This window comes from Solanum tuberosum, unplaced genomic scaffold, assembly GCF_000226075.1.
Source record: "Solanum tuberosum cultivar DM 1-3 516 R44 unplaced genomic scaffold, SolTub_3.0 scf00354, whole genome shotgun sequence".
In the NCBI taxonomy this organism is placed as follows: Eukaryota; Viridiplantae; Streptophyta; class Magnoliopsida; order Solanales; family Solanaceae; genus Solanum; species Solanum tuberosum.
Genome location: NW_006239278.1, coordinates 38,365 through 61,277, shown reverse-complemented (window position 1 = coordinate 61,277; position 22,913 = coordinate 38,365). Strand labels below are relative to the sequence as shown.

General features: G+C 31.3%; 2 protein-coding genes across 3 annotated transcripts; one reads left to right on the top strand and one right to left on the bottom strand.

The window, feature by feature from the left end:
* Positions 1-7,904: 7,904 nt before the first annotated feature.
* On the top strand, positions 7,905-12,724 carry LOC102595390 (uncharacterized). Of its 2 annotated transcripts, XR_001475274.1 has the most exons (5): positions 7,905-8,055; positions 8,584-9,010; positions 9,330-10,122; positions 10,930-12,311; positions 12,414-12,724. XR_001475274.1 is itself a non-coding variant. In XM_006361378.2 (4 exons), the coding sequence occupies exons 2-4, from the start codon at positions 8,612-8,614 to the stop codon at positions 11,040-11,042; spliced, it is 1,305 nt and encodes a 434-aa protein (XP_006361440.1). In that variant the 5' UTR covers positions 7,905-8,055; positions 8,584-8,611; the 3' UTR covers positions 11,043-12,724. The 2 variants fall into 2 exon arrangements, 1 of the variants encoding a protein (XP_006361440.1); XM_006361378.2 differs by having other exon boundaries at positions 10,930-12,724.
* A 725-nt stretch (positions 12,725-13,449) lies between these two features.
* LOC107063415 (beta-D-glucosyl crocetin beta-1,6-glucosyltransferase-like) lies at positions 13,450-14,841 on the bottom strand. Its single transcript, XM_015315274.1, has one exon. The coding sequence runs from the start codon at positions 14,839-14,841 to the stop codon at positions 13,450-13,452; it is 1,392 nt and encodes a 463-aa protein (XP_015170760.1).
* Between the last annotated feature and the right edge of the window lie 8,072 nt (positions 14,842-22,913).

Here is a 22,913-nt window from a genome sequence, read left to right as displayed (position 1 = left end):
TTAATATATGATGTTTTATTACAACTTTAAAACATTGCCTAGAAATGTATTTTTGCATATATAAATACTTTGATGGGAATGAATTGTCTATTAATAATAAGCAAATGTTAAAATAGGCTTTTGCTTGAAGGAAAGGGGTAGGCTATGTGGTTTGTTATTTTGATTCATTCGAGTGTTTGTTACTTCAAATACTTGATGGGGGTTGTTTTTAGTCTGAATTGACAAGTGATTTATGTTGATCGGTAAAAAATTATTCATACTCGATATTTATAGCAGATTAATAAAAACATGATATGTGTGCTTTTTTATTAACTTAAATGTCTACACCACATCATTTCTTACTTAAAACTATGGTAAAGGTAAATTCAAGGTATGATTTGTTTCAAGTGAGCACGTAATTCACTAGACATTTTCAATTCAAATTAAATTTGAGAAAAAAAGTTTGTGCGTCTTCTCAAGTATAGATTAACTAGGTAATTAAGTTAACCACATAAAATATGTCATCTCTGTTAATTATACACACCAATCTCAAGTAGAATAGATTTAAGGTTTTACGATGTATTAAGATTAATGTGTATAATTAAAGGATGTGACATATTTTAAGTGATTTTTCCTTTATCTACTCATTAATAGGTATTTGACCCACATACATTTTATCAAAATTTAAACTGAAATTGTCTAATAGAAATATATTATTATATGTTCACGTACTCAATTGAAACAAATCGTAGTTCGATTATTAGAATTTTATTGAAAAGTTTAAGGGGTTATTGATATGTATATTAAGCATTTATATTTGTACACTATTTTTATTTTAGCTTATAAATACATATCTAGTAAAACAAAATTGACGAAGTGGTATTTCGCGAGACAAATTTAGAATTTAAATTTTATGTGTTCAATTTTTTTAATTTTGTTAATTTTTAGAGATAAATAGTCACTCACAACTCACACCTACGAGGAAGTGTAACATATGGTTAAGAAGATATCTTCAAGGACAAATTTCAATATGATACCTTATTTTGGGGATAGTCTTAACTTGTCCTAGTTTTTTTTTTTTAAACTCGATATTCAATATTTATATTGGAGTGTGACTAAATTTCGATTCATGGTTAAAAGTTTTATGTCAACATCTAAAATTTTATTTTATTTTTTAAAATGGGGTTTGATATTGGTTTGAAGTCATATTAACTTGAATTTATGTCGGAAAGTCCCACTTTAGAGGTTAAAAACTCCCAACCCAAAGCGCTTTATACTCCGAACTCAAATCCAAACTTCTGAAAGGAATATCTACTATTTTATCGATCTAAAATTACTTATTTAATACTTTAACTAACAATAAAGTAAATTGTTTATGAATTGTGTCATTCCTTGCCTTATGCTGCACTTTGCAAGTATTGGGTTTTCAAAAATTTCAAAATATTACTTATATAGTCGATTGGATCGGACAATACCAAAAAAAAAAAAAGAATTTCTTATATTTTTCATGTTCGATTGGTTAAAAATTTTGAAAAATATGTTTTTTAGGAAAAAGAAAGTTGCTTAAAAATAAGAAAATGACTTCCTTAAACGAAAATAGAAAAAACAAGTTTTTACGAATTATATTTGTTTTCCCGAACGAAAATAGAAAAAACAAGTGTTGGTTTTGTGGATAAGGGTCTCTTTGAGTTTTTGGAATTTGGACAAATGTGAAAATATAATAGGGTAGTGAAATAGTGGATGAAAATAAAGTGCTACTGGACAAAAGAAGTTGGCAACAACAAAGTGGTTAACAAAACAACAAAATTCTATTATTTTTATCAATATGGTGAAGGAGATGGAAAAAGTGATTTATTTATTTTTTGGAAAAAAAATTGGATTTGAAGTTATTTTAGGAAATTCATGTCATGTTCTTTTTTAGTAAACTATTCCTTCATTTTTTATTGTCACAATGGTCTGGTGGACCCTTATACTTGTATGCATTTGTATTGTGAACCCTTCTACTTAATCATTTGTCAGTTGAACCCTTAAACTCAATCAAAATGAGTCTTTTAAACCCCTCAAATCATGTGTATAGCTCACTCTCCTTTATATAAATGACATGTCATATACACATCAGATATATTAATGTCATGTCATACTTATTTTAAAAATTATTAATCAAAATTGTTTCATAAAAGGTAAAATAACAAAAATTAATTATATTATTTAAAGTAAAATCCATTACAGTTTCTCCCCTTCCTACTGTTTCATGGTTCGTTGCCGTCGCCATTGTTGCCGGCGAAATCACTCATATTCCTTCCTTTACTTGCCTTCATCTCCGCCACACGTCACGACCATTTTCCTTTCCTTCTCCAACCTCACAAAACCAACAACCTAAGCCACCACACCAAATCTAGCCGAACACCATCACCATTTGCGCCTTCATCTCCGTCGCACACCATCACCATTTTCGCCGCCATGATTAGATCCTCGCACCCTCACCCTCTCGTTTTCGTCTCAGCTGACCAGCCATACCTCTTTCTCACTCCATTGCGTAGTGTCCGGCGATCGCACCACCAGCGCCGCTCTCTCCCTCCGTTGGTGAATTAGTTGACTCAAGGAGGTGCCCAAGATAATCTAAATAAATGAAAATTGATTGTGGAAAAAAAGAAAAAAAGGGTTGGGCAGGGGATGGATATGGCTGAAAAGGAGGTGTAATGGGTGAAGAAGGAGTTTTTTAATTAATGGTTTAAAAAAATTAAAAAATATTTTTTTTTATAATTTTTAATATTTTTCTAAGTAAAAATGCTCCTCACTCGCCTTAATAGGCGTGTAGTTACACACTTTTGCCAACTCAGACATCCTAATGCCACATAAGCCTGGTCAATGGTCAGAGGGGTTTGTTAAATTGTGTTTTATTGAGTTTAAGGGTTCAGTTGACAAATGATTAATTAGAAGGGTTCACAATACAAACGCATACAAATATAAGGGTTCACGGGACCATTTTGCCTTTTTTATTAGAGGTTTCAGATTATATATGATTATCTTTGATAAAAAACATTTTATCCTTTAAAATGGAACTTATCAAAAATCTAAATTGATCAAATCTTAAAGCAAATATTGAAAATTGAATGAAAGGAAAAAAAAAATGCATATCAAGCCAATATACACACCAATAGAGCAATTCAACAAGTTAACAAGAGGCAATTTATGATCAACACAATTTTATATTTATCTAATAATAAAACAAAATGAGCCAATTGTATCGAACAACTATTCATACCATATAAAATATAGTATCTAAAATAATTTTATTTTGCAATGAAGTCACGCTAATTTTTCAAATATAATGAACTTAAAATCACAATTTATGTAATTGCATTACATTTTACTTTTTTTCTTCTTCAGTACATAGTTTCTTATCTTTTGATTTATGTTACTATTTGTTATTTTTGCATCTTGATTATTCAATTATTTTCATTTGTTGTTACTTGTACTTTTTTAGGAGTACTTTTTTTTGGGACCGTTTCTGTAAAACCGAGGATTTTTCGGAACAATCTGATCTCTACCTATAAGGAGATATAGGGTCTACACACATTTATTCTTTTCAGATCCTATTTTGTGAGACTATGTTGAAAATGTCGTTGTTGTTTCTTGATCATTGCATTTTACTTTTTTCTTGAATTAACATCATTTGAAAATTTGGTTATTTGACCTAATTGGTCTATGCATAGAATATACTCCAAGGAAAAGGAAATTATCAATGAAAATAAATATATATTAGGTAGTACTTATTAATTTTAGAGTTGAAATCAGATTCAAATTTTACTAATTAAAAATTATTAAGAAGAGAATAAATTGTATGATAAGATTTTGACAACTATATAGATCTGTCATTTGGGTTGAGATGACTTCTATGATGGATAAAGTATTTTTCCTAGTATATATCAACTCTTTAATTAATTAACCACTATTTAATTTAATAAAATGCATGTTTGTTTTCTTTATAATGAGGTTTTCGATAGTTGCAAAAAACTACTACTATAATATATATTTTATATATTTGATGTGAAGACACATGCACATCAACAAATATCCTATTTCTTAATTCACAATTTTTCAACAGGAGACAACAAGAATCGAATTATATACATATTTGAGTGAAGGTAAAAAAATGCATATATAAAGTACTTTTGATTTTTGAGTTTTATATCGATCTGAACTATGTGCATGCGTTTTCTATCTGAAATATTATTAAATGTTTATTGAAACACCTTTTATCTAACAATGGTGATATTTTTTACAGTAGGAAAAAATGAACACATGATAATTAAGGAGTGTTTTGATAAATATTTGGTGATAGTTGAAATAAAAAAGCTCACACATCTGATAGAAAATTTGAAAAATCAAAATACTTTAAATGTGTTATTAATCGTTAACTCTATTTATTTAAGAAATAACTCGCACCAATACTACTATACTCTAGTCTATAAGTTTAATTTGTGTTACAATTTTATGGATTTCACGAAGGTATCAAACGAGATGATTGTTGGTGTTGGTGTTAATTTTTTTTTAATCAAAAACTATTGGATGTCCCTAATTTCATGATCAAAAAAGGACTTTAACAAAAAAAAAAGCCTCTCGCTTTTATTAATTAGCATTTGTGTGAAATTAGTGGCTACTAATTTGCTAATTAAGATAAAACTTCCATACTATTTCAAGGTCCAAACTACAAAGGAAAACATGGTTTTGTTGTTGTCTTACCCTTTTAACCTTAATCAACGAGGATTGTGGTGAAATGAATAGAATTCAGATTGTAAATACGAAAAAATCATATTAAAAAATATTTTTTTATATAAATAGATCATATTTAACCTGAATCTGAATTAGTAGACTCCAAATTAAAATTCGATAGAAAAACAAAAAAAAAAAAACTTTCGACCTTTTGAAATTCCATTTAACCATGGATGACAAAATATTTTATTAACTTTAAGGGTTAGTTCAATTTGCAATAATATTTTATTATAATTAGTCCAAACTTTGGACTAATTCTCTTTATGGTTGTCAAACTTTTCTTTATGTTTTCATCTTATTATTGTGATTTGTGCATAATAGTTCTCCTTAATTTGGTCTCGTACCTTTTGTCAATTTTGACTGTCCACATAATTAAACAAAATTAGGAAGATTCCATGTCTCAGCTTTGGTGGTGTGTTGTTGGTTGGGGGTTAGGGGAGGGTGGGGTGGGGGGGAGATAAATTTATTTTCCGAGATTCAAATTATATAAATTTTGATCAATAATTTAAAATATATATTTTTTTCATCATATTGACATGAAAAAAATAAAATTCATAGTACTTTTCGTATAATTTTTTAATATCAAATTTTAAAAAAATATTAACTTGATAAAAAAATGATTTAAATTGACCTTCATGAAGCGGATGATGTTGAGACGGAGAAAATAGATAAGTAGAGTTGGAAGTCTTTCTAGTCATAAAATATTATGATATTATAAATCGAGGTGAATTCAGAACTAAATTACTATAAATTTAATTTTTAAAATTCTTAATATTTTAATCATAATGTTTTTAAAGTTATAAAAGCAATTTTAGTAAATTTTTATACATAAAATCACATTTTCAAAGTTATGGAAGCAATTTTAGTAAACTTTTATAGATAAATATATGTTTTACGTCAGAGATACTATTTCTATCTTTAGACGAATTTGGTACTATATAGTAGGATCCACCCTTGATTATAGACACATGTAAAGGGGACTACGGGAGAAGAAGAATAGAATATTTCATCTGTCTCAAACTCACAATTTGTTTGCCATATTTTTTTTTATTCATCTAAAAAAATTTAACTCTTTTTTTTTTTTGTAAGCTGCTTTTTAATTTTAATTTTAATTTTTCACATGATTTATTTAAGATCACAAGATTAAATGACATTTTGGTAAATTTAACATATCTTTAATTTAAGACCATAAAATTTAAATTTTTTTTTTACTCTCTTCAACTCCGTGTCAAATCAAATCAGGACAAAAAAATTAAAACGAATGGAGTAATGTGAATTTGCAGAAGCAAATGAATGAAGGTAAGCATTGAAGTTCAATTGATTAGTTAATTGGCTACACAATGCAAAATCATTTATTTTAGCTCAATTGTATTATTTGTTACTAACTTAGGTTAGTTCATCTTATAATATAAATAAATAATAGAAACTAAGGTATAGTCTATTAGATAAGTTTTCGAATGAACATTTGATGTTTAGGCTCTTTTGAAAATTTTGAGAAAGATTCATTAATTTTTTTTAATTGAAAGTGTTTGATTACTTAGGTAAGTATATATATATTTCTTATATAAGTTCAATTTCTCTTTATTTTTGAATTACAATTGTTTAATTGATGTTTAATTTTACTTTTATCTAATTAATTAAATCCTTTTCTAATTATTGTCTCTATTAATATCTATTTTTTCTCCTTATTTCCTATTTAGTGCTAATTATTGTGTGTTATCTTGAATCTTATATTACATCATATATATCATCGACAAGTAGTGCTCACATGATTGGTTTTGCTTATAACTTTGATTGTTTATGAGACACGTTTCTATTTAGCTGAAATGTATATCTAATCGCTAAATAAATTAGAGTGTCAAACTTGTCAATCGTATAAAATTTAAAGATCTATTTAGATAATTAGCCTATAATATATAAAATGATGTTATAAGGAGCTTACCTTTTAGAGATTGTAATATATATGAGGATTAATAATTACTGGATTAGTTGTGCATTTACTTCTATTAGCGGATGTTTATATAATTTTGTATTAAACATAGAATATATGGTGTTTAATATCAAAGTTTGGTAACTTAACTTTGTTTTAAAAGCAAATAAAAATAGAAAAAATGAAATCAAGGCATTTAATTTGCTAAGTTATCCCATGTTTCATTAGCTAAATGATACAATACAAAATTAGCAAAATAAAGTTATATGAAAAATTTATATATCGGATTTCATACTGTAATTATTTTCCTAAATCTGATCATTTTTCAATAATATGAAGATCGTATAAAATAAAATGAAGTCATCAATAATAATAATAATAATATCCAATGTAATTTTAAAAGTGGATTTTGGAGAGAATGATATGTACGCAACCTTAATCTTATATGGTGAAGACAAAAATATTATTTTCAAAAGACTCTTGGCTCAAGTAAAATAATTCTAAACATGTATGTAAAGAGAAATACAATATTGACTAAGTCATGTTAATTTTTTTTTTTTTATAGAGAAAACAACAATGATAACAAATATAAGTTAATCGTAGAAAAAAATATAATAATAAGAATCACAAAATAAGATAATAGAAAGGTATCCCATCAAAATAAGCGTCATTAAAGCTCATTTCACGCCCATAAAGTAAAATAACGAATTAAATGTATAAATGACCAAATTACTCCTATTTATCAGACGTTTCTTTAAAAAGAAGTGTTTTAAAATACAAAGGTATAATTGGAAAATATACTATTTTTCTATTAAGTTCCTAAATGACATTTATTTTGAGACGAATCTAACATTCTACCTCGATTCTCAATTTCGATATCATTTTATTTAAAATCATGTCTTCGATAAACGACGGCCGACAAGTGTGCCAAAAAAATATATTTATGTGGAGAATATTTTCATGTCACACAAAATGGATTTGTAACTTGTAAGTAACCATTAAAAAAAATATTAAAAAAATTAAAATATTCTTTGAAACAAACATAAAAAGCGTGCATTTTTTTATGGGGCCCTTTCAAGTTTTTCTGGTGGATCAAATTTTGGAATCAAATATTTCATTATCTTCCCATAATACCCTTTTCCATATTTTTTCTTTTTTTCTTTCTCAAAAAATATAAATATTTGAATTATTTTCTTTTTTTCTTATTTAATATTTTTTTTCTTCCCCAATGACCAAACCCTAGAACACAAAAAATACCATTTACCCAAATCGAAAAAAAAGCGAAAATTCGTTTGATTTCTTCGATAAATCAATCTAAGTTGCGATCAACAACTTCATAAGCTGAAATATTTCATCAATTTCAAGAAAAGGTCTTCAATTTTATGTACTTTTGTTTGAATTTGTTATACCTAATTGTTTGAATCGATTGAATTTTTTCGTAATTTTTTGATTTTTTTCTGCAATTCATTGGTAAAGATTTGATTTTTTGTTATTAATTTGTTTAGTTTTTGTATATATGTTTGTGATTAGTGCCTACTGTAGTTTGTTCATTGAATTTTTTATTTAAAAATCTGATCAATGTGATTTCATCTAGTATTTTTGAAAAAAATTAGTACTTTTTTGTTTATTTTAATTTTATTTTTGTGGGTTTATTTTTTGTGTGCTTAGAGCTTGTTAATTTTTGGGGGTTTGAGTAGAAATTTTGTTATGTGAATCATCTGATGTAAAAGAAACAATTTTGATGTTTTCCTGTTATGTATCAGTTTGGATTTAGTCAAAATATGTTTTGATTTTAATGGCATTTTTGTTCATTTATAAGTTTGATCTGATATTATTTCTACTTGGACAAGGTTTTTCGGGTTCTGATGTGTAACTGTTGTTTTCTTTGTGAAAATCAGGTTATTGGTTTTGGTTTGGATTATAGTCATGAGGTTTAAAAAAGGAAGTAAAGTTGAGGTGATGAACAGGAAGGATTCACCTGTATCATGGTGTCCTGCAGAGATCATATCGGGTAATGGACATACTTACTCTGTGAGGTATGATTATTATCCTTGTATAGAAAGTGAAGCGAGGGCTGAGAAGGTTTCGAGGAGGGAGATCAGACCATGCCCCCTTCCTTCAGAGGGTGTGGAGAATGGGCAAAGTGGTCAAATTATTGAGGTGTTTGATGATTGTTGTTGGAAAACTGCTATTATTGTGAAGGTTTTGAATAGAGACTATTATTTGGTACACCCAACTGGGTGTTCCCAGGAGATTAGAGTTCATAGATCGAACACCAGAGTGCGACAATGCTGGCAAGATGAAAAATGGCACTTGATTGGAAAGGCAAGTCTTTAATCTGGCCCTTCCTTCTTCATTCTTTGTTTTGAATGTTGACTTTATTAGCGAGTAATTTAAATGACAGAAGAAATTAAGCATCCCACTCTTATCTATTGAATTTATCAGATAGAAATTCTTAATGATGTCTTGGAATTTGTTTAAGTTTTGTTTTTATTTTTGGGTGTTTTGGCCTTTTATACAAACCTCTTTTTATTCACTTTGCTTATTGTTGGTTGTTTGTTTCATTGTTTAGGAAATGTCTTAGTGGAAAGAAAACCCTTCTTTGTGATTCATTTATTGACCCTATGTTGGTTTTCACTTACAGGGATCTGGAGTGTGTGCGAAACCTGACCAGCTTCCTGCTCAAAGATCTTATAAAAAGGTGAGCATTGTCTTAAGTGCTAGGAATGGATTTCATGTTAGAGATGGAGATTTGGCTGCTCAGGGAAATCTTAAAAGGAAGAAGTGTAATGCTAGCTCTTTGGTGTTGCTGAAGAGGGTGCCAGACGAATCATCTATAAACATTCAGGAGGTAGTGGCAGGTGAGAGAGATTTTAAGAGAAGGAAAATAGTTCCGGCTGCCTTGGAGGGGAACACACATGATATTACCAGGTGGAATGGAAATAGGATGGATGAGAAGTATGTGAGTGCTTCATTTAACAATTGGTCTGATGGATATTATGGATTGAACCCTGCAAAAAGAAGTGGTACCAATAGCTATTCCCCTGCAAGAATTGGAGAATCTAATGATTCTGATAGTGATGCATGCTCTGTCGGTAGTTGTAGTATTAATCATGAGAGTCCAAATAAAATTTCTAGTTTTTCAGCTGAAGTTCATTGTGAAGTACCTGATCTTCTGTGCAGTGATGCAGAGTCCTTTCAAAGTTCAGCAGAAGAACATGAGGAGGAAAGCTGCCGTCTTTCTTTGGAGAAGAATGTAGCAGGAAATATTCGTGACTTGGAGTTGCATGCTTATCGCTGCACTTTGGAGGCATTGTATGCTTCTGGTCCCTTGAGTTGGGAACAAGAAGCGTTACTGACAAATCTCCGCATCGCACTCCATATTTCAAATGACGAACATTTAACAGAGCTGAGGACTTTAATTTCTTCTGGAACTGGTATTCATGTCAGTTGATAATTAATTTCTCCATTTTGGCTTTCTTTTTGATGTTAGGACCACATCTATGTTTTGATTTGAGTAGCATTGTAAAAGCATGAAAATAGGTGACACATTTGTTAATTCTCTCTTGGTCGTTAATCTCCACTTTGTAGACAGTTGGCCAATTTGTAACTATGTTATCATGCCGTATATTCCTGGAAAGAAATCGACTCAATTATTCTTAAATTCATACTTCTTTGAACTTTGTAATGAAAGACTGAAAAAAGTCTTGTGTTATTATTTCTGAAGGAGTTTCTGTATTTTCCTGTGACAGCATTGAGGTATAAAATCACTTTTCCCTCATTCATGATCTAGTCAATGACATTCCTGCTATGGAAATGTCAAAGTCTAAATGTTACAAACAAAATTCTTTCTTCAATTAAGGAGACATGTAGCTTTTGCTGAATAACTGTTTTCTGAATTGTAAGAAACCCAGAGTGGATGCATGCATAAGAAGACATTTAGCTTTTAGGAGCGTCATCTTTTTGATGCAAATAAAACAATTTACCTCTTATATATGGAGCGTCATCTGTAATGTACCTCTTATATATGGAGCGTCATCTTTTTGATGCAAATAAAACAATTTTGTTCATCTGTTCAGACTTCAGAAGCTTCTAATCAAGCACTGAATTTGGTGAATTCGTTGCACCTTGTTGTAACATACTTATGGACTTTATTTACTCATTTCTTTGGTCTCATCGCAATCTGGAAGCATATGTATTTATTTTCTCAATTTTTTTATTCATGGAACATGTGCATTTTCCAGGGCGACATTGGGATGCATGCATCCTTTGCCTCCTAAAGTCCAAAGATGATGCTTGCATTTGCAGCACCTCTCCTGGCCATAGAGAGGACTCATGCAACGTCTGTCTCAGATAAGACAATTCATGGCTTGTTCTATTACTATTTTACAGCTTCATGATTTGTTTTGTCTGGTTAAGTTCAACTTCTTTAGCCTGGTTTTGCCAATGGAAGTGAAGTTATAAGATGTCGGAACTATTGTGTAAGATCTCATGATATATGTCTGTATTGCTATCTATCCGATTGAAGTTGTGCTTATTTTTTCCCTTGACAATCAACGGACTTCCTGTGCATACAGAGAAGTATGTGTTGTCTTTCTATAGACATTAGTTAGAAACATATCTATTTTTTGTTGGCTAGTACGGAGAGAGTTCACATAATTGAAGGTGGTTACAGTTAATGCCCTTAATTAAATTTAACAATATTCGTCACTTAGCAGTTGTAAGAGTTTTGGATTGGTTGCCTTTGTACTAACAGGGTAATATTAATCTACATTGCATATGCGAAAATGTATGCTTTTCAGCACTCCTGTATAGTTATGGTTCTTTGAGCTGACAACACAATTTGGTATATTCCTTCTGCCTGTAACATTTGGAAAATATTTAGTATAGCAAGGTTTAAAGTAAATTTGCTGTTTCCGACTTTCCGGAGGCAGTACTTATCTCAAGAGTGATTCAAGAAATACATTTCTCCCTTTGAAGGAAGGTTTTACTTATTATACTTTTATGATGTGAAGTACTAGTTATTATTATCTAATATAAATCGAGATTATTAATGACAAAAGTTTCTGCTCATCATCTGAACTTTCTTGAAGAGGTTTATGCTTGACTTAATGTGTGTTTGGAACTGGAAATATTTTTTGGAAAACATTTTTAATAAAATAAGTCAATTTTTATTATAGATGATGATCCTTATACTGTTAAAAAGAAGGCAATTTTTGGTATTTGGTTGCCAGAAAATATTTTCCAGAGTACAGTTTTTTGTGAAAAGGGGAGAATGACTCATCTTCCCATCATCTCAACTCTTAACTAATACATAGATATTATTATCAATCTTTAATACTCAAGTTTCATCAAAGCACTATCCAATTTGCTAATATTATTAACAATTTTTAATAAATGTTTTCGGAAAACATTTTCTGGAAAATGACTTCTGTCATTACCAGGCACACCCTTAATGTGATTCTCGCGTTATATTATCTATTCTTGACCTGATTTGTGCTGCTTTGGTCGATGAGGGAGGACACCATGGCAGTCTGTCCAGACTCCAGGGAGATTGAAAGTCATGTTTTCATCTCTGCGTGGACTGAAGATATATGGTTCATCTGGATAAGACATTCTGTGGCAGGTCTACAAAGTTTTATGTTCTGGTGAAACAATTTATTTTTCCTTTTTGGCCTATTGTTTCCTGGTGTTGTTTCACTCATTTGTTGCTATCAAATGTTTTCAGTAGCTGATGCAGAGTTGTAAATTCCTCTCATTTTCTTGATGGCTCATACATGATGAGGTAAAGAGGATGTAACCTGAACTATGTAATTTACTGTATGACATCTGATGTTGGCTGTTCTTCTCATTTTTCATTTCCTTCGGCTCAACGGAAAGGTGCCCCCTCAGGTAGAGGTGGATCCGGAGTTAAATTTGATGAGTTCGACCTTTAAATTTACTGTCTTTGTCATGTAATATTACTTCTGAGAAATGTTTGAAAGAAGCCATGAATGAATGAGAATAACAGGCTGAAGGAGCCTTTTTTTTTATTATTATATTGTTTATTTGTTTTTCTATTACAAGTGAGTCAATTTTCAACCTGAAGGCTTTATCTTGTTATAATTTATTATAAATGGGTTGTCAAGTGGAGTTGAGTGATTAATTTAGTAGTTAACTATAGTCTACTATGATTAAATAATTAATCCATTCTTTGGCAATTAGAAACATGATAACATACAATAATGAAAAATAAGCATATGCCATCCTTTCATATCCCATAGAGGGAGAGAGTTACATTTCTATATATATATATATATTAGTGTTCTAAGTTATATACACCGTCATTGTAATTTTTATACGAATCAATATCTATTTGTAATCATAAAAATAAGATAAGGTGATCCTTAAATAATTATTATTCTGATAATATACATGACTCACTCTTTCTAATATACATATTTTGCATCACTTCTTGTTGTAAGATGTAAAATAGGCTCTAAAACAAGACCAAACTTTTATTACATTTACCTTAGACAGTTGAAGTACATACCAGTTGATTCAAACATCATTCTTGAAAAGAAAAGGAAAAAAAAGAAGGAAAGATTCGATACAGTACACAAGGCATCTTTAGTAGCGTTGTCTATAGTAGTAGGTAGACCTAAAGAAGAAAAAAAAGATACAATACAATACATAAGGCCTTTTTAGTAGTGTCGTCTATAGTAGTAGGTAGACCTAAAGAAAAAAAAGATACAACCTCTTATGATATAGTACATAAGGCTTCTTTAGTATCGTCGTCTATAGTAGTAGGTGGACCTTAATGAGTTCTTGTAAAGATCAACCAATTCATCCACCACTCTCTCTATGTCATTTTCTCCATTTTCTCTCATTTTTTCACTTAACTCTTTTACTTTTTTCCTCACACTCTCTCCCCTTTTCTCCAACACCATTTCTCTTACAACCTTAGCCACTTCATCTTTGCTAAAATTTCCTTCTTCATTCCTTTGAATTTCCAATCCTACCCTTACCTCATTAACCAATAACCTCGCGTTAAGTGGTTGCTCATGTTGCATGGGCAAGGCTATAATTGGAACACCACAACTAACCGCCTCCATTACTGAATTCCATCCACAATGACTCACGAATCCCGCAATACTTGAATGCTTCAAAATTCTCCCTTGTGGTGCCCAATCTTTAACTATTAACCCTCTAGTCCAATTTCTCTCATAAAACCCTTCAGGTAGAACTTCTAGAATCTCCGTTTTATCTCTCACCGGAAACCTAATTACCCATATGAAATTCACCATGCTAAGTTCTAACCCTAGTGCCAATTCTTGAATTTCCTCTTTGGACAAGTAAAATTCACTCCCAAAACAAATAAAAATTGTTGAACATTTTTCTTTCTCATTGAGCCATTCAATGATCTTATCATTATATTCCCCACCATCTGTTTGATCAAATGCTCGAACGAGAGGTCCAACAGGAACAAACCTTTTGTTAAACAAAAATGTGAGGTAATCAATGTACTTACCTTCTAGCTCTTTGAAAGTCTTGATCAAGATGATCCCTTTGGATCTTTCAAAGCACCTCGTGATACCATTTTTCTCGTCGATGCCATCATTCTCGAGAGAATCGAATACTTTCTTGTTTTTCTTATGTTCATGATCCTGGAAGAAGATTTCAGGAAAAGGGTACTCAATACTTGGATTGTTATCTCTAAGATGATAGTGATAACTGTTTGCTGCAGCACCAGAGGTGAGAAACAGGACAGCTGGGAAATGCAATGTAGAAGCCATTAATGGAATACATGGTAGGAGGAAATCATAGATGATCAAATCTGGTTTTAAAGTATCAAGAATGGTGAAAAAGTCGGGTTTTCCTTTAAGGAAGATCTTTTTCAGAGTGTTGATGAGATGGGGTGGAAGGCCAGCTGTGGTGTGTAAAGTACGAGGAAGTTGAGGCAAATATGGGAGTATAATATCCATTAGCTTAACATGTCTGGTTTCTTCGCGAGAGAGCGTTTGTTTGAAGTAAGCGAGGTTGGCATGTGTTGTAAAGAGGTAAGTTATGAAATTTCTCTTTGCAAGTGCCTTTGCTAGCTCTAGAAATGCGCTGATATGACCACGAGCTAACCATGGAAACATCACAATTCTGATGTTTTTCTTTCTTTCTTCCATCAAGATTTGAGGGATTTTGATTAGTATAGGAAAAAGTAAAGTCCAAGCGGATATAACAAGAAAAGAAATCCTATTTCAGTAAGATTTGATTTGAATCGTAGTTTAGATTCAAGTTGAAAAAGGGACTTACCAAGTTGGCACGGAAAGGAAATCCTATTTCAGAAAGATTTGATCTGAATCGTAGTTCAGATTCAAGCTGAACAAACAGGAGTTACCACATTGGGCAGAAGACGATACTAAGAGAGAAGGCTTATTATCTAGCTGAAGGAAAGAGGTATACATACACATATATAAATAAAAATACTTGTTGAAGCTTAACCATCGATACAAATGAAGATCATAACGTGGCAAGCACAATGGGAAAATATGATTGCGTGTATGAATGGGATATAACGAGTTACGAAAGAGACATGGAAAAACAGGGTGGAAGAGGAAATGACGACAAGAACTGTGATGTGGATATTCGCGGTGAGGTTGGTTTTTTGTATATTCATGTTTTGTCTTCGAAAATTGGTTGGAGCTTTTGTTGTTGAGAGTAAGTTTTGAACATTTAAGTTCTAGTTAAAACATGGAAAGAAAAATTTAATTTTGTATACCAAAATAAGATTGTTACAGATGACCGAAGTTAAGTGTGCTTGGGCGAGAGTAGTACTAGGATGGGTGATCTCCTGCGAAGACCTCATGTTGCATCCCTCTTTTTTGTTGATATTTGACATGATTCCATCTATTTGATAATATTTTTTTTTTTTGTAGAAACGACATTCGGGCGGAGACATGGTTAAGACAGGTGATGGATGCGCTTAGGATGGACGTGAACTGATCAAAGGTTGTGTCTGCATTACACCATGATGCATATGTGATTCAAGAAAAATGAACAACAACATACCTAGTGTAACTCCACAAATGAGGGGCGGAGAGGGTGGTGCATACGCAGCCTTAACCCTACCTTTAGATTGTAGAGAGGATGCAAGAAACATATTGGAAAAACCTATATTTGTGAAAAGAAGGGTACTCTATCTCTTTCCATCCGTCTAAGTCTTAGATGACAGAGTTACTCGATACCTATGCTGGCGGGAGGTAGCAGATACCCCATGTCTTATAGGTATGTACAATTGACCCGGTCAGGTGGCAAACAATTGGTTGAATAGTTAAGGTGTGTGCAAGTTGATCCAGAGGACGCCATTATGAAAAAAAGGTTCTACCTTCAATATTTCACAGACACACTCTTTCCCCTTTTGCGATTACACATTTTCTTGTCAAATTGAACTTGTAAAATTTAACGTTTTGAAATGAAGTGTGTTGTGAATATTTACTTGAAATCTTGTTACACACACAATTGAAGTCTAAAATACCAAGAGGACCAAGATCAGAAACACATATTACAGATTGCACATACAACATTTTCGTAGTTCTTGAACAAAATATTGAATTGCACACTAACAATTCAACTAGGATAGTCCTTTTTCTATGGTATGGGGATCCAATAAGGATTCGATTCCTCCTCTCCCGAGTGTGCCTGGACATGCTATTTAACCTCTCAGGTAGGTCAAATGACATGACATTCCTCTATTGACCTAATCGACTGTTGGCCTTCACATGCTATTCTTCCCTTGTGCACTATTAATCTTGAAACCAATGACCATCTAGATTGCTTTGGGTTAAAAAATGGGATTCCTAGAAAGGCAAACACATTTGGGAAGTTGAAATACACATTACATTTCAACTTGCAGCTTGAACCAGTAATTGAAGAGTCATCCACCTCGAGGCATCCCACAGCCAACCTTCCCTTGAAGTTCACCATTTTAGCTGCTGCAACTACCATCTGTGCAGGTAGGGAGATATAATAGAAACGACCTTGTAAAAGGTTAAATAGGATAATAATGAAATTAAAGATTGGACACCACAAGGGAGAATCTTGAAGCATTTAAGTATCAGAGGATTTATTTTCAAGATCACAAAATATGTATTATTTGGGTGAACTAATTGGTAGAAAATGAATATAGTAATTTGTTCTCTCGTAAATCATAACATATCTTTCATTGTCCTCTACACTTCTCCGACAAAATACAAGAATAAGGGTGATATTCAAAATTGCAACAATTGTGAAGATATCAAGTTATACTATGAAAGTTTGGTAGAGCATGCCAAGATGATGATGGGGAGGGGTGTGTTTATGTCCGAAAATCAATCTGAATTCATGTCAGGACGATTAACTATAAAAATCATTCATCTTATAAAGAGATTGTTGATGCAATATAAAAACTAGAAGAGAGAGTACTTAAGCATGATATTCATTTAACTATAAAAGGTATACGATAAAGTCTTTACAGAGGTCTTTTGGAAATGTTTGGAGTCTAGAGGCAGAGGTGGACTCACATTTGAGGGAGGGGTGCACATGCCCCCATTGGTCCAAAATGCCTATTTTTCCACTTCTGCATTTTTCGTTGTCATTTTTTTCAATAATGATAAATAAAAAACTCAAGTCAGATTCGAACTAGCAACCTCAAATACACTAAGGGTCAAAACCATCAAACCACATATTGAACGATCTTATTTTTTCATTTAATTTATATTTACTGATAGCTTCGATTTTATACTTGTTTGACAATATTTTTCACTGAAGTGTCGGTACTTCAACTAACACGTGCATCTAGTAGTGTTACTGTCATCTTCAAATTCTGAATTCTATAACTTACATTAGGTCAACAACTGTAACACCTCGTACTTTGAAAGAGCTAAATAGAGGTTCGTACAAGTCACCCATCAATTTTTAGTTTTGGGTCAATTTTAAACGACCATATCTTTTAACAGATAAAGAATTAGGTGGCCCATGACCTATCAAATTGAATATTTTTTATTCCTCTTTCCAACGCCGCCAAGTCTGCTTAATTTCGAACTCGGAGTAAAAAGTTATGCCCGTTTGAGTAAAGCCTTTATATTTAAGGCATTCCATCCTTTTCAGAAAAGGGTATTTTGATCTTTTCCTTTTCCCACTAGGATTAGCACGTTTTGTTCACCCCAAATAAGGGTCTAATCAGAATTTAACCACTTTTTCACGTTCCTAAACACTTACAGATTTTGAGCGAGGTTTCAAGAGGATGTTAGGGTTTCAAGCGTTCTTTCAAGAACTGGGGATTTTGCCAAGAACGTTGTTCTTTCCAGGTATGTAAGGCTTCCCACAATGATGGACTTGTTCGTCCTCAAGCGATACATCTAATTTACCCACAAAATCACTGTATCTAAAGGTTTCTTGAGTATAGTTTCTTGATATTTGTTCAATTTCTTGACAATGGAAGTTGCAATTTCTTGTGTGTTGTGAATCTTTAGTATAAGTTGTGTTTCCCAAAGGGATTGAGTTGAATTCCTCATGTATTTGTGTTGAGTTTGAGAATCGAGAAGAGTTTCGGAGAATTTCCCCTTTTCAAATGAGTTAGGACCCTAAATTGAGTGTAAAAATTCGTCGAATTTCTAAGTATGGGGTGGGGCAGCGTGCCACCATAGTCCCTGAACACTGGCTTTCTTATTACTTCATGCACGAATGAAGAACAACAAAATTAAGAACCACCATGAACGATGTAGTTGAGTTGTGTGTACCAAACTGGTAATGCAGAGAATATTTTTAGGGGATTTGAGTGAAACTCTCTCAATGCTGTGGAATTTGGGAACATTTCTCAATATGTGCCTCTCATGGAAATTTTGTTCGTCTTTTCCTCCTTTCCTTTTTTCTTCTTCTTCTACTTTATATGTTTTTGGTAATGTAATAATCTCCACTTTCCACTTGATTTAGCAACTCAAACCTTTACCTCTTTCCAGCAACATACAATTGATTATGGAAACAACACACTTTCTCTGCAGCACATGTTATTTGGAGAAAAATATCTGAATATGCAGTATCCCATTAAAAGGAAGTCGATAAAATTGTTATATACAAACAGTTCTTCATCGAAGTAAGCCTCTTTCAAAACATTAATTATTACTGTTTCAATAATGTCAACTGTAATTAAGTATTTTTTTAAAAATGATCTTGCAGCTTTTACAAAACAAGACTCAAGAAGATATAGGCATAAAAGTAATTGATGGTCATCTTTCTGATGACATATTCTTATATGAGGTTGCGAAAGATATGCACGATGAGTTCCAAGAGTTGATACTGGACGTTAACTGGGATCCATTCCACGTTGTTGAAGTTGAAGAGGGAGTATCAATTTATTAGCTTTCAAGTCAAAAAAATAAAAGGCTGGAAAGATTAAGAGTATACGGGGAAGAAGGGGAAGCAGCCATTGATGCTATTATCACCACCAAAAGAGAATTGGTGGAGTATAATTCAAGTGGTTGTTATAAAATTCCAATAATTTGGAACTTTTAATGATTTTAGAGTCGCAACGGCTAGCGAGTGTTGTGATTTCACTAGACAATGGTTGCGGGTACAGGCCATCAAGGCTCGAAGATATGATGATAGGTTTATCCGTGATATACTATACACGTATTTGAATTTAGAGATAGGCTCGTCTCACTCATTTGTGTGGATATAAATCATTTCATTAATGATAGAATAAACATTTTAATGTTAAATTGTTACTTAATATAGAAATGTGTCCTTTTGGACTGACTAAAAATAAAAGTAAGTCATTTAAATTGGGACAGAAGGAGTACTTGTTTTTAGTGCATATTCTTAAAAGACATTAAGCATATAACTTTACATAATAATATTATTGTTTATAGGAGTAATGATTAGTTCTAGTTAAATACAAGTAAGACATTTGTTTGTAATACATAACTTTGGATGTTGATGTAAAAACTTTATTTATTAATATGAAAATTTGAGTTGTTTAATTCAAAGTTCTAAAATATTCTTGATAAAAAGTAAGTAGTTCTTCTTTCTTTTTTTTATTTAATTTTTTTTATAATGTTCAATACCGTTTCAAGTGAAATTAAAATCATAAAATTCACTCTTATAGTATTTTTGGGCCTCAAAATTTTGGGGCCTAAAGCAGATGACTTACTAGTTTTACCCTTGAGCCACCCCTGTATATTTCTACAGGATGATTATTCTAGATACTACACTAGACTATTTTAGAGCATTACTAAAAAATTCTATGATATTCCAAAAAATCAACTTTAACTTTCCACACTCCCGATCACTTAAAGTGATTTTTTAAAAAACTATCCCAAGCTCATTGTGGAAAAACTAAAGGAAATTTTGATTCGCGCCTAGGTAAAAATCTCAACAGTTTTCTGACTCCTTTTACTCCTTCAAATGATGAAGATTTCCATCATTGATTGATCTTGTGAAGATATATGTATATGTATATGGATCCACTGATTTCCATTCTAGCTCTTCAATAACTTGTTTATCAGCTCCAATACTTTCGAAAAGTATGTCGAAGTTTGGCCTTCAAGCTCAACTTCTTCATCTGTTTGATCATCATCTTCGTCATTTACTTCCAATATTTGCTCTAAACTAGTGATTGATCTTGATACATCAGACGATTGACCAGAGACTTCAACTTTTAATACTTCAAAAATTCTATGTATCAGATAAAACTCATCTCAAAGTTGACGAACATGAAGAGGGAAGGAGAAAATACATTTATTTAAAATTCTCTAAGTATTAATAAATCAATTAGGATTTTTCGGTCGATGAAATCAAAGCTACGGAAAGTGAAGTATTGGAGGTGGATGGCTAATTTGGAGTGAAGATATAAGTTATGGAGAGAATTAAGTAGGTACATAATTAAGGATCGTATTTTAGACTAATTTTAAAGGGTAATGTATGCAATGTATTTCACTTCAAATTTGGTACAAAATTATTAAATTGTGTTATATATAACTATTTAAAAGTATAGATTAGATTAGTAGGTATGATATGCATGTATGTATTTCTAACTAATAGTTTTTTTCCAATTTGTATCCATCTTTTACATATAGTCACTTTAGAGCGCACAATTTAAGTTATTAGCCTGATAAAATTAAATTTGAGGTTAGCATTTTATTATAGATTTTGAATTCTTGTTTTTCAATATTTATTTGACGATAAATTTTGGCTAAAAACAGGTTCAAATTAGATTTTGAGAAATTCTTTTACTTTTATACACTTCTATTAATAACATTTTAAAAAAAAAAAATTCAAGTAAAATGCAGTTTCAACTTCAAAATCTATCGATCAAATAAGATTGTCTAAAATTATGCAGTGTCTAAATTTCAATTATTTTTACCTTAACTTCATCTATGTACGTAAGCCTATAGTTCAATCATTTTTGCTTGAATTTTAAAATAATAATAATTAAAATTAGACAAAAAATTATTGAACTTTAACTACACTTAATTAAATTCAAACAAAAATAACTTTTCTCTTTTTATTCTCTCTAAATATTCTTGTCAATTCTCTTGGTATTATTGCTCCTTCACTTTGATTGCTTTAACTTCTTAATAAACATCAATTAGTTTTAGGGATAAAAAATCACAAGTATAAATTAATTAAAAGTTAAATATACTTAACCAATAAACACGAAGATCAAAGTCGATAGAAATAAAACAATTAAGTCAAGGATCGATAATTTTTTTTTTTTGGAGCTAATTTTCTTGAACTCAACAAATCTAAGATGTAGAACAGTCAAATTCTGGCGACGAATGTGCCTATCGAATTTATCTAAATCCAGTACTTTCTTCTTTTATTCAATATGACCATTGACAAAATAAATAGATAGAGGGAAAAATGTCTAAAATATATCTGAACTTTGACCGAAATTGCTGTAACAATATCAAACTTTGGAAATGACCTTTTTCCCCTGCACTATTTAATAGTGCATTTTAAAGGTATATATGTGCCCACATGGACATCATAAATATTGCATCATTATAAATAGTAATGTGTCCACGTGGGCACATATATACATTTAAAATACACTATTAACTAGTGCAGGGGTAAAAGGTCCTCCATAAAGTTTGATATCATAACAACAATTTCGGCCAAAGTTAAAATATTTTTGAGACCCTTTTCCCAGCTTACTATTATATGGGATACTATTTCCCATTCAATTTCAGCTGCATATAATATAGACAACTATGGAATACTTTTCAATACCACTCTTTTTCAATATTTTTTTCTATTCCATTATTCCATATGTCAAGTGATTAAACATAACAACAAAAGAGTAAGTCCATAAATTAAAACTATGAATATAGAAAAGTATCAATATTTTTGGGAGGAATAAAAAATGGGAAAGTGTCAAACTAATTGGAACAAAAAGAATTTTTTTTCTTACTCTAGAAGGAATTGGAAATCAATCGAATGCAAAGTCATATGTATAAGAGAAACTTATAGAAATTCCATTAATTTATGAGCTAATTACTTTAATACACTCTAGTTTACGGTATTATGAATCTTATCAGATTTTAGTGTGTCTAAATATTATCTCGAGATACATGTGGTCAAAGTTAGGTGTGATTTGTTCTAGATATATTGTATCCAAGTAGATTCACATGTATCTGGTATACATAGACAAGTCTCATTCACTTCCCTTGCTTCTCTCCCGTCTCGCTCGTCACTCTCCTATGTATTTGGTATCCTAGATACATGCGAATCACACCAGATACACATAAATATATTTATCTAGTATGAATCGCATGTAGGGGTGTACATGACCGGGTTGGTTCGGGTTTTTCAAATATCAAACCAAACCATTAGTGTAAATTTTTTAAATTTATAAACCAAACCAAACTAATAAAATTCGGATTTTTCGGGGTTTTCAACCTCTGGTTGGTTCGGGTTTTTCAAATACCAAACCAAACCATTGTGTCAAATTTTTAAATTTATAAATCAAACCAAACTAATAAACCTCGGATTTTTTTCAAATTTGGATTTTTTCGGTAAAGTTTGCATACAAACATATAATTAACTTGTGCTCCAAATATTCTTTAGTCCAACCAAAATACAATTATCGAAGGTGTTTCTTAAGAAAATAACATAAAATATGAGATGAGCACTGATGACACTAAAATATTCAATAAAAAATAATAATGAAATCATCATATAAAATAAATAATGCATTGCAAAGTCATAATAAAAATGA